This window comes from Panthera uncia (assembly GCF_023721935.1).
Source record: "Panthera uncia isolate 11264 chromosome A1 unlocalized genomic scaffold, Puncia_PCG_1.0 HiC_scaffold_17, whole genome shotgun sequence".
In the NCBI taxonomy this organism is placed as follows: domain Eukaryota; kingdom Metazoa; phylum Chordata; class Mammalia; order Carnivora; family Felidae; genus Panthera; species Panthera uncia.
In genome coordinates, this window is record NW_026057577.1 from 32,140,461 (window position 1) to 32,152,503 (window position 12,043).

At 37.0% G+C, this 12,043-nt stretch overlaps 1 protein-coding gene across 4 annotated transcripts in view; it reads left to right on the forward strand.

The window, feature by feature from the left end:
• The window catches only part of UBE2D2 (ubiquitin conjugating enzyme E2 D2), a 53,601-nt gene extending 42,066 nt beyond the window's left edge, over positions 1 to 11,535 (forward strand). For 3 of the 4 annotated variants that reach the window (XM_049649353.1, XM_049649354.1, XM_049649356.1), the window contains 5 exons: positions 2,492 to 2,523; positions 2,602 to 2,679; positions 2,768 to 2,873; positions 8,138 to 8,231; positions 10,607 to 11,535. In XM_049649353.1, coding sequence (XP_049505310.1) covers positions 2,492 to 2,523; positions 2,602 to 2,679; positions 2,768 to 2,873; positions 8,138 to 8,231; positions 10,607 to 10,652 — 356 coding nt within the window. In that variant the 3' untranslated portion in view covers positions 10,653 to 11,535. Of the gene's footprint in view, positions 1 to 1,764; positions 1,784 to 2,491; positions 2,524 to 2,601; positions 2,680 to 2,767; positions 2,874 to 8,137; positions 8,232 to 10,606 lie in introns of those variants that run through there. The other variant, XM_049649357.1, reaches the window with a different exon arrangement.
• The last annotated feature ends 508 nt before the right edge of the window (positions 11,536 to 12,043 follow it).

A 12,043-nucleotide genomic window follows, 5' to 3' on the forward strand; every position in this document is an offset into this window, starting at 1 on the left:
TTTTTTTTTTTTTTTTTTTTTTTTTTTGAGAGAGAGCACAAGCAGGGGAAGAGCAGAGAGAAAGGGAGACAGAATCCCAAGCAGGCTCTGCATGGGCTCGAACCCACAAAAACTGTGAGATTATGATCTGAGCCAAGATCAAGAGTCAGAACCTTAACCCACTGCACCACCCAGGTGCCCCTTTTGTTTTGACCTCTTGGTGAATGTGACTCTCTGGAGATCTGTACTTGAATTCAAATGTGGGTCTCTTGAGTTTCATTCTCAAACTGTAACAGATATTCTTGGTTATGTTTTTTAGCCTTAAAGCTTCATCTTTGGGGTGCCTGGGTGGCTCAGTTTGTTAATCCTCTGACTTTGGCTCAGGTGATGATCTCACGGTTCGTGAGTTCGAGCTCTGAGTCAGGCTGTGTGCTGACAGCTCAAAGACTGGAGCCTGATTCAGATTCTCTTTTGCCCTCTCTGTCTGCCCCTCCCATGCTCACGCTCTCTCTCTCAAAAATAAACATTAAAAATTTAAAAAAAAAAGAAAAAGTTTCATCTTTGAGTATTCTAAAGAGTAATCAGTGAGATGTGAACTTAACATTTAAACTCTCACGAAAGAGGTTGTAGCTTTTAGTTTGTGTAATTTGGTTTTCAGCATCAAACCAGGATGGTAGTGGGAGTTTTTTTGTTTTTGCTTGTTTTAGACTATCAAAACTTTTTAATTCATTACCATGAGGTTTTTTTTTTTTTTTTTTTTGTAATGTGTATTTATTTTTGAGAGAGAGAGCCTGCATGCAAGCAGGGAGGGGCAGAGAGAGAAGGGAACAGAGGATCAATCCCAACTGGGCTCTCAAGATGCTGACAGCAGGTAGCCCCATGTGGGGCTCGAACTCACAAACTGGAGATCATGACCTGAACCTAAGTCAGACACTTAACCAACTGACCACCCAGGCTCCCCGTGAATTTTTATTTTTATTTTCTTTTTAATTTTTTTTTTAATGTTTATTTATTTTTGAGACAGAGACAGAGCATGAACAGGGGAGGGTCAGAGAGAGAGGAAGATACAGGATCCGAAACAGGCTCCAGGCTCCGAGCTGTCAGCACAGAGCCCGACGCGGGGCTCGAACTCGCGGACTGCGAGATCATGACCCGAGCCGAAGCCGGACGCTTTACCTACTGAGCCACAGGCGCCCCGTAAATTTTTATTTTTAACAGCTGCTAAAATTGATCCTTAAATGAAAGGTTTTTGAAATCTAGACGTAAGATACAGCAATATTTTATGCTAATGGCCAAATATTTTACCCCAAACTATTTCTAGAGAATTCTATTACTTGGAAACTGTAGTGATTTTTTTTTTAAGTTTTTATTTATTTATTTATTTATTTATTTATTTATTTATTTATTTTTAAGTAAACTCCGTACCACACGTGGGGCTTGAATTCACAGCCTACAGATCAAAAGTCACATGCTCTACCAACTGAGCCAGGAAACTGTAGTGATTTTTTTTTAAGTATGTATGTATGTATGTATTTTTAAGTAAACTCCATACCACACGTGGGGCTTGAATTCACAACCAAGAGATCAAGAGTCACATGCTCTACCAACTGAGGCAGCCAGGTGCCACACCCCTCCCTTATTTTTTATGGCATCGTAGTGATTCCTGAACTATTTACCAAACCATTGTTATTTGAGTCCGTGTTAGATATCCTCCCACTACCTTCTTACCTCCTTTTTTATACTTCCACAAGGAGAGCTAGGAGTCGAGAAGAGTTCCAGAGGGAGACTTGAGTCAGTGATTCCAGTAGGTATTCTTAAATTAACTAGTGTAACAGAATACTCAATTAAGATTTTAATGGTAGGTCTTCAGATGCTTTTGTTAATCAAATTCCATCTTAATGTGTTTTTAGTTTAGTTCGTGTTTCTCTGCCTTGTTGATGTTGTAGATTCTAGATCATTTTAAAAAGAGACAAATATTGATCTTTCATCTGTTAGTAAGGGACTAGTAATTCTAAAGCCCTACATGTAAGTGCTCTCAGTTTTTTCTTGCTGTAAAAGCCAGTCTTTCCTAATTTGAATATTATCTACTTTGACTTTACAGTCTTGCTCTATACCAGTATTATAAAAGGAGTCTATTGTATATTAATGTGTTAAGGAAATGATATAACACATTGAAGAGTTGAATCTTTGGTTCTTTTTTACCCTCTGAAGTAAGAAATGCTGATTTACAAGTGGAGCTTGGGCCTTGTCAAGAATTTTTGTCTCCCTAATAAGAATTTTCAAGATCTTTTAGCCCAAATACTTTTTCATTATGCATCTTACCAGTGTTCTAGACTATACTAGTCATTTTCTTTTCTCTCTTCAGACTCAGACTTGATTTAGATTCGTCATCCTGCCTAGGGCTTACCATATTGCTTATGAATAAACTGGGATTATACAGGGAATGATATGTTATTATAGTGTACCTATAATGGAGATAATTACTTCATGATGATTTTTTGTTCTTTTTCAGTGTTCCATTGGCAAGCTACGATAATGGGGCCAGTAAGTATTCAGATTGATTTTGGAATAAATGTTGATATAATTCACTCATTTTAATCCCACTTTTCTTGTTATCAACAGAATGACAGTCCCTATCAGGGTGGAGTATTTTTCTTGACAATTCATTTCCCAACAGATTATCCTTTCAAGCCACCTAAGGTAACTGGGATATGTATGGCACTTGTTTTTTATGTGCTTTCTGTGATACCAGTAAACCAGTTTATAAAAGTTTTTCTTTTTTCTCTAGGTTGCATTTACAACAAGAATTTATCATCCAAATATTAACAGTAATGGCAGCATTTGTCTTGATATTCTACGGTCACAGTGGTCTCCAGCACTAACTATTTCAAAAGGTAATGGAATAGGTATCTGATATCAAGATAAAGCAGCAGTGTTTTTTGTCTTTTAAAGGTTACTTATTTTGAAATGATGACTCTTATTCCTATTAAGAGGAGGTAGCAGTACCCTTATTTTTTAGTAGACCTTGAGACCACTGGAGGGAGTTGGATTTTCAGGCATAGGTATTCTTTGGTGTTATGACTACTCTGTCCATTATGCCATTCAAGCTTAGGTTGGAAAATGGCCTCTAGGTATGAATATTTTTTAGAGGAAAGTTAAAGTAGAAGATAATTAATATCTCTTCCAACCTTGAAATCCACGAATGGAAAGGATAGATACTGTTCCAGAAAAGGAAATAACAGCCTTTTTAGAGGAATGCTTGTGGTATAAATATAGATTATGGGGTCTTGAAGAACAAAGGATAGGTGAATTCATATTCAGGCTCTTTAAGGTTTTATCAGGTCTGGTCTTGAGGTTTCTATTAGTAACAGATTCATCCTGTAATATGACCAGTTTAATAAAAAATTTTTTATTTGATCATCTTGATTTTTTTCGTATATAGTCCTGTGTATGTGTGTTTGAATGTATATTTAAAGATTTGTCACTAATTTTGTGATGAAATATCCAGTAGTTCTAAATAAAACCTAATTATATGAGTAGGTTGGCAATTTTTTATATCTGTGAACTGAGTAGTTAACAAACATTTTCTTATATTGTTGATTTGAAATTGTACAGCCCCTCAACATCATACCCAAATGAAATCACAAGTAGATTAAAAGCTGTCAAAACACAAGTACAAGAAATAGGCTGCAAATGAGAAGATAGGCTAGTGTGTTTAAAATGGGAAGAACATACAGGGCACCTGGGTGGCTTAGTTGGTTAAGTGACCGACTTTGGCTCAGGTCATGATCTTTTGGTTCATGGGTTCAAGCCCCATGTCAGGCTCTGTGCTGACAGCTCGGAGCCTGCAGCCTGCTTCAGATTCTGTCTCTGGCTTTCTCTGCCCCTCCCAGGCTTGTGCTCTTTGTCTCTAAAATAAATAAGCATTAAAAAAAAATTTTTTTTTAATTAAAAAAATAAAATAGAACATATATAAAAATAAGTAAGAAAAAGATCCCAATAGGTGAATGGTCAGAAAGGAGCAAAACAATCAAAGAAATGAAAATTAAGTTCCCATTTTCCACCTTTTTAATTAACAAAGATCTTTAAAAAAAAACAAACAAATGCTGGTGAAATACATTGAAACGGGTGCTTACATACCACAGGTAGGAGTATAGATTTGTAAATCCCAGTCAGTATGTGTTAAAAGATAAGAGATTTAATCATTACTTCCCGTTGACCCAGTAATTCTAGTTTCATTCATTTGTACTAAGAAGATAGATAACCTCAAACGCTAAAAATGTTTTGTGTGGAAGTATATTTGTGAACCTGTGTGGAAATAACATTTGTGAACATTTACTTATTTCTAAAAATTAGAAATTAAAGATCCAACAGTAGAGGAAGAAATAATCCGTTCTAGCACACACTTTTAAAAAGAGTATTGATCCTTACCAATATTGTAAAAAATGGGAAAATACTATGTTTGAAAAAAGCAGAAAAGAGATAAAATTTGTATATATTATAGGTCAAGTTAATATAGAAGTATGTTTGGGCTCTTTGCTGGCTCATTCAATGGAGCTTGCAACTCTTAATCTCAGGGTTGTGAGTTCGAGACCTATGTTGGGTGTAGGGATTACTTAAAAAAAAAAATCTTAAAAAAAAAGTATGTTAAGTAGCTAGAAAGAAATAATGTGGGCATTTGGGTGATGAGATTGGTGTATGAAATATTTTTCTTTACTATTTTGTTATATTTTATCCTTTCTTTAATGTGTACATTTAGGCAGGCGGCAACATAGTTCCATGGTAAAAAACATAGATTCTGAATCCAACTGCCTATATTCACCTCTCAGCTCTACCTCTTATCACATGAATCTTGAGACACATTAACTTCTGTATTCCTCAGTTTTTCATCTGTAAAATAGGATGGTAATTCTAACCATTTCATTACTATTATAAAGATTTCAAAAAGCAAAATGGATAGTTAATTGGTTTCTTGTAAGCACTCAGATAACTAGGATAAAGGCACTGTTCTAAAAAATGTTGGATATTTGCTGTTATAACTTTGTTGTTTTTATAAATATGACTTGTATACTCTAACAATTTTTTTTTTTTTTTTTTTTTTTTTTAAGTAGGCACTATGTCCAGTGTGGGTTGGAACTCACAACTCTGAGATCAAGAGTTGCATACTCTATGGACTGAGCCAGCCAGGTGCCTCTGACAATTTAAAAAAAAAAATTTTTTTTTTAATGTTTATTTATTTTTGAGAGAGAGACTGAGCATGAGTGGGGTAGGGGCAGAGAGAGGGAGACAAAATCTGAAGTAAGATCCAGGTTCTGAGCTGTCAGCACAGAGCCTGACATGGGGCTTGAACGCATGAACCATGAGATCATGACCTGAGCTGAAATCGGATGCTTAACCAGACTGGGGCATTTAGCGTGCCTGGGTGGTTCAGTCAGTTAAGTGTCAGACTCTTGAGTTCACCTCAGGTCATGCTCTCAGGGTGGTTAGATCAAGCCCACATTGGGCTCTACATTGATCATGGAACCTACTCAAGTCTCTCTCTCTCTGTCCCTCCCCTGCTTTCATGTGTGCATTCTCTCTCTCTCTCTCTCTCCCTCCCCCTTCCTCCCCTTCTCCCTCAAAAAAAAAAAAAAAAAAATCTGGGGCATCAAATTGAAAATTATGGCATCCCAGGCAAAAATATAAACAAAAAACTAGGAGGACACATTTTTAAAAGTTGAGGGGCACCTGGCTGGCTGAGTCACTAAAGCATGCAGCTCTTGATCTCCAAGTTGTGAGTTTGAGCCTCACATTGGCTATAGAGATTGCTCAAAAATAAAATCTTTAAAAAAAAAGTGACTGAAATAGTTTTCCAGATAAGTGGGCCCTTTTCTTTTTGTAAGCCTCTTTGTAATTGAGGGGCTGCTTGTGAAAGTGTTGTTATTGTGATTTCCTTGCCTGGTGGTTCTTCCTTCACCAAGTATCAGTAAAGATAGAAATCCAGTAATGGGACCAAGAGAGGTAGATTGTGTGTGTGTGTGTGTGTGTGTGTGTGTGTGTGTGTGTGTGTGTAGGAGGGGAAAGGTTTAATAGCTGAAATTGTTAACCATAGCTCTTTTTTTTCTTCCCCCTTCTGTGCTTAGTGTTGATTTTTCAGTTACGCTACCTCATAAGGGCCATTAATTTATTTGACTTATGTTCTCTTTGTCTGGATAGCTATCTTTTAAAATAATTGCATTCTATTTTGTTGAACTTGATTATATCAGTATACCTAAGTTTAATGTTTTAATGACTCCTTTTTGTAAATTGAATGTTTGGGCAAGTAGTTCTGTGAAAGGCCTGAATCCTATATGTGATATTATTCCTTTGTTGAGGGCAGTAACTTTGACCTGAAGTTCTTTCTGCTTTGAGTGTATATGTTAGGGATCTGAATATACAGAAACCTTAAAAGAAGCGGTTAAATGTGCTATAAAGCCACTTGATTATATGTTTTTAGATTTAGAAGTGACTGTGGGTTATGACCCTGATGAAAATGAGTATATACTGATGAAAAATATTGATGTAGATAAAAATTTAGTCATTTCAGTGAAGTGTCTCTGCAGGTTATACAAATAGGAGTATCTCTTTATGGAGAAGGAATGTATAGTAAGTTATAAGCCAAAAGCAGTGTTGTATGACTTAAAAGGACCCTCAGTAGTACAGTAAGAATCTTTTTACCAGGTCCAGGTAACCACCACCCCACCTTCCTTTCCTTCCTGGAAAGAGTTAAAAAATTTATTTATTTAAAAAAATTTTCTTAAGGTTGCCTTATTGGAATAATTGGAAGAGAAATTTGGTAAGGGAATTTGTGCAAATACTAATCTGGTAGCTTATCTAATTTCAGGTGAAGATTTATTTGAATTCTTGCCAATTTGATGGGCTGGACAAGTTTCTTCTTTCAGTAATAGTCAATAATTTCATGAACATTCAAAAATCTGTAACTTCCTGTTGTCATTTCCAGGAAATACATGAAATCTTTCCTTATTGCTGTTAGAATGTTCTGTGCTTGAAGAGGGCATCAGGTGATACACCTGACAATGGGAAGAGAAGATGTTTTGGGAATGCCATCTGCCAGAATTGTGGGCAACAGGAATGAAGAGTCAGAAAACATCTTTCCTGATGTTTTTTATTTTCCATATACTCTTAAGGAAATAGCTTTTTTGTTAACAAAGTGAATGATAAAGGGCACGTGAACCTTTTCCTCACCTCTCAGAAGCCCTTGATCTCTCTAGGTAGGAAAATGAATTATTTTCCTGGTGAATTTGATGTTTTGGGAGTAAAATGAGCTTAGAATCATTGTCTCCTGCTACAGAATATTAGAAATAAGATAGCTGAGTTCTCTTGCATCAGAATAGAAGAATTAGAATTTATTTTAGTATGTCAGAGACCCCTGGATTTAATACAATTAGTGGCCTTGGCCTCCTCCTTTGCATTCAGTAAGGAATACATAAGTTTACAACAAATTTGAACAGAGGCAATTGTATTATTTGTCTCCTGTGTTCCACGTTGTCACTGAGAAAATGGCTTAGATGAGATTCTAAATTGTCACTGAAAAGAATTTGAGAACTTAAAATGTTGTATCCTGTATACTAAGTATGGCCAGCTCCATTTGGGGGCAAATACGGGCCGTTATGTTTTTAGACTAAATTGTTTTCAACTAAAAATGAAATCCATCGCATCTGAATGTAATACCTGTCGTAGAGAAAGCAGTGATTGTTCGATTTCATGGTTGTCACTTCTGAGAGCATTCAGTAGTGTGGTTGTCTTTGGAATTTTGAGAGCCATTTATTTCTGAAGATGGGTTTCTAAATATTGAGTTTTATGGCCTATGAAAAGTGTTGGTCTAGGACTTGGAAGACCTGAATTCTAATTCTACATTAATTACTCACTAACCAGGGACAGTGGACAAGTCACTTCATCAGCCTGGGCCAGTATCCTTAGGGGTTCAAGCATAGAGAAATCCTACATGAATTTTTGTTGATTCTTGTTACTATAAAGTTAGGTAGAACTCACAAAGCTCCTAGACACCACAATATGAATAGGTTCTTAGAATTTTCTTGTGTGTTGGCATCTCATGTTTCTTTCAACCCTTTGTTTTTATCCTCTACTAATTTATACCTTTTTTCCCCCACCATTATAGTACTCTTGTCCATCTGTTCTCTGTTGTGTGATCCCAATCCAGATGATCCTTTAGTGCCTGAGATTGCTCGGATCTACAAAACAGATAGAGAAAAGTAAGTATGGCCAGAAAAGTACCTGTGGTGGGGTGGAGATGTTTGTGTCTCAGATCTTAACTCAGGGCTGAGTCAGATATTTAAAATGAAGTTCTAATATACTGACCTGGGAACAGAAAGAAGAGTGTTTACATCAAGTGTCTATAACTAGAAGATGCTGATCTTATCTCTCATTGTTTCAAATGACTCCCACTGTCTAGAAAAACTTCTCTGTAGTTTATTTTCTAACAGCCTCATGTCTCCTGTTTGGCTTTTGACTTACGAAAGCCTGTCTTTGGTAGGTATTTGTAACTGAGTGGGAAAAGGGAATTGATTTTCTACCATTTGGCATAATCTAAAAAGAAAGTTACTACAACAAGACATGAAAGCCCCAAATTTCCTTTAAAAACAAATCTTAATGTAGAATTTACATGTTTTTAAAAAAGAATTTATGTATTTTACAATTGTACTATGAATTATTGAAGAGTGGTCAGAATATTGAAAAAGATAGTAACTGAAAGTTCTAATTTTTTAATTTTGTGCATTCATGTAAGACTGTAGGAGGCAGTAGGTGGGAAATTATGGATCATTTTCTAAAGTCAAAAGGATTAAGAATTGGGGCACCTGGGTGGCTCAGTCGGTAGGGCGTCCAACTTAAGCTCAGGTCATGATCTCAAGGTTCATGAGTTCAAATGCAGAGCACACTTCAGATCCTCTGTCCCCCTCTCTCTCCCCTCCCCGACTTGTGTTCTCTCAAAAATAAATAAAACATTTTTTTAAATTAAAAAGGATTAAGAATTATTTGAATTCTGTTGGATTAGAGAGTCTTACAGATAGTGTATTTTTAAATGGAGCTACACCAGCAATGAGGGAATTTAACTGCAACTGGTTCTTAGTTTAGTTTTGTCTGTGTTTAGGTCTGAATGGTATCTATAGTCATGTATTTCTGGCTGCATTCAGAATAAAATTAGATCCTGCTTTTTTCTATTTGTGAATACATCCACAATTTTTTTTTTAAGACTTAACAAACATTTTTTTAAGTAATCTGTACACCCATCATGGAGCTTGAACTCACAACCTTGAGATATGTCGAGTTGCATGCTCTACTGACTGAGTCAGACAGGTGCCCCACACAAGTTAACTTTTTATATAGTATTTTTTTTTAAATACTTACTTTTGAAAGAGAGAGAGCATGAGTGGAAGAGGGGCAGAGAGAGAGGGAGACACAGAATCTGAAGCAGGCTCCAGGCTCTGAGCTCTTAGCACAGAGCCTGACGTGGGGCTCGAACTCACGAACCCCAGGTTCATGACCTGAACTGAAGTCAGGTGCTTAACTGAGCCCCCCAGGCACCTGAGTATGTTTGTTTATTTTTGAGGGAGAGAGTGTGGGAGGTGCAGAGAGACGGGGGGGGGTGGTGGTGTGGATAGAGGATCTGAAGTGAGCTCTGCACCGACAGCAGCGAGCCCAATGCAGGGCTCAGACTTACCATCCATGAGATCATGACCTGAGCTGAAGTGGACTGTCAACCACCTGAGCCACCCAGGAGTCCCCACACAAATAAACTTTTAATGAGAGACCTATTTTGTCCAGTATCTAGGTGGGCATGAATGCCTACCAAGAGGCATTTTCCAAGTGATTGTAGTGGTATTGTTCACTGAACTTTTCCTGCATCTCTTTTTAAACAAAGAATCTTCTGCCCTGCTTATTTTACTACCAGAATGTTCTGGAGTAATAAACCCATTCAGTTTTAGCAACCACATTGTTAGGAAAGTATTACATGAATTTAATCACTATTGGTATATGATTTTAAGAACCATATATAATGTAGAATTATGTAGTTTTAAAAATTCCAAATAAATGAATCAGTGACTGAAGATCTTTCTTAGAAATAGGTCAGTCATTGGGGCTCCTGGGTGGCTCAGTCAGTATCTGACTCTTGGTTTTGGTTCAGGTTATGCTCTCATGGTTCATGGGTTTGAGCCTTGCGTCAGGCTCTGTGCTGTCTCTGTGCTTGGGAGTTTTTCTCCCCCACTGCTCTCTCCCCTCGCTCGCTCTCTCTCTCTGTCTGTCTCTCTCTCTCTCTTTCTCTCTCACAAAATAAATAATAAAACTGAAAAAAAAAAGAGGAAATGGGTCAGTCAAATATAGAATAAAGGTGTACCAGCAAATGCTAACATGTAATCAGAATCCTATTAGTAGCATTTAAAGGACATTGTTTTGGGTTTTACAGCCTTTTCCCACCATCACTGACTAAATGCTTAATAGAAATTTAGAAGTCTTTGCTAGACTACTACTAGTTAGTCCCTTCAAATTATTAGATAGGATAATGAATGAAATCTGTTGCTTTCTGACTGACTCCACCTGTGTTAAGCCACGCTTCTCTTTGTGTGTACAGGTACAACAGAATAGCTCGGGAATGGACTCAGAAGTATGCGATGTAATTAAAGAAATTATTGGATAACCTCTACAAATAAAGATAGGGGAACTCTGAAAGAGAAAGTCCTTTTGATTTCCATTTGACTGCTTTCTATGAGCCCACGCCTCATCTTCCCCTGTGCACATGTTTACCTGATACAGCAGTGCTGCGTGTTGTACATACTTGGAACAACAAACTAGAAATACTGTACTTCTGTACCAACATTGCCTCCTAGCAGAGAAGTGTGTGTGTGACAAGCCAGTTCTCCAAGCGTAACCTAGGTGTGAGACTAAAAGTTTTCCTTACTGACTTAAATTTGGATAACGGCAAGGTGAGGGGTGGTGGGTATGGTGTGTGCTTGGATGGGGAAGAAAAGCTCCACTGACCTGTAGGAGATTGTTTTTAAGTGGAATCCTTTTAAACTCAAAACAGTTATGAAAAGCAAGGCGAAGAACACGAAGCTGTTTCTGTATTCATTTTATTCCGAAGGACCTCCGTCTTAGGTGAAAGTTATGACCAACCAGATTAAACTCTACCCACATCCTGTATTTTAAGGTCTAAGTTTAACTGGTCAACATTTAAATGGATTGGAGCTATTAGTACATAAAGTGTGATGGGCTTTGTTCCCACATCTTTTGCATCTCCCCACCCTTCAACCTTTGTCCTTTCAGCCCCTTTCTCTCTTCCACATTCTTTGGTTTGTATGTGGTTTCTCAGTTAATACATAGCTAATAGCTCTTATTTTTCTTATGTTTTTAACTGCTTAGGTCTATCTGGATGTAAGGGTGAAAATTCATTTGATGGAAATACTTGTGTATATTTAAAGACCCAATTGCTCCCCTGGAGCTTGTACGTTCAAGAATGATTAATCTGTGTAATAAACTGATTACTACAGTCATTACATATAATTTTGTGTGAATAGGCCTTTTGATTTTAAGAACTTTGTCTAGCAGAGATTAGTGGTGGGTTTTCCCCCACCCCTAAAATGTTTTCGTTTATACTGGTTGCATTTCAAAATCATGAAACAATTCCAGTTTACATAGTCAAAAGGATATCTTGAAAGTAATTTTACCGAACAAGGGCATAAGCTTAAAAGCATTTCCATGAAACTTACATGTGCAGTATTCCAGGAACATGACTGTTAAACTAAATAAGAAATTTGCTTTATTAATGAAACTAAGCTGCATTTCACCAAAACCTTGTGACATTCCCTTGGTACATAGGACATAAAACAAAGGCATTGCTATTTGGTAAGTTAAGCTTCTGTGATTGTGATTGTAAAAGAGCAACATTGACCAAACCTGGGAAACATGAGCACAATCTTGTATTGGAGAGTCTACATAATTACTTTGCACTGACATTGCAGGATGTTCATCCAATTTTAAATTGTACTGTATGTGGCTTTTTGAAGTCTTC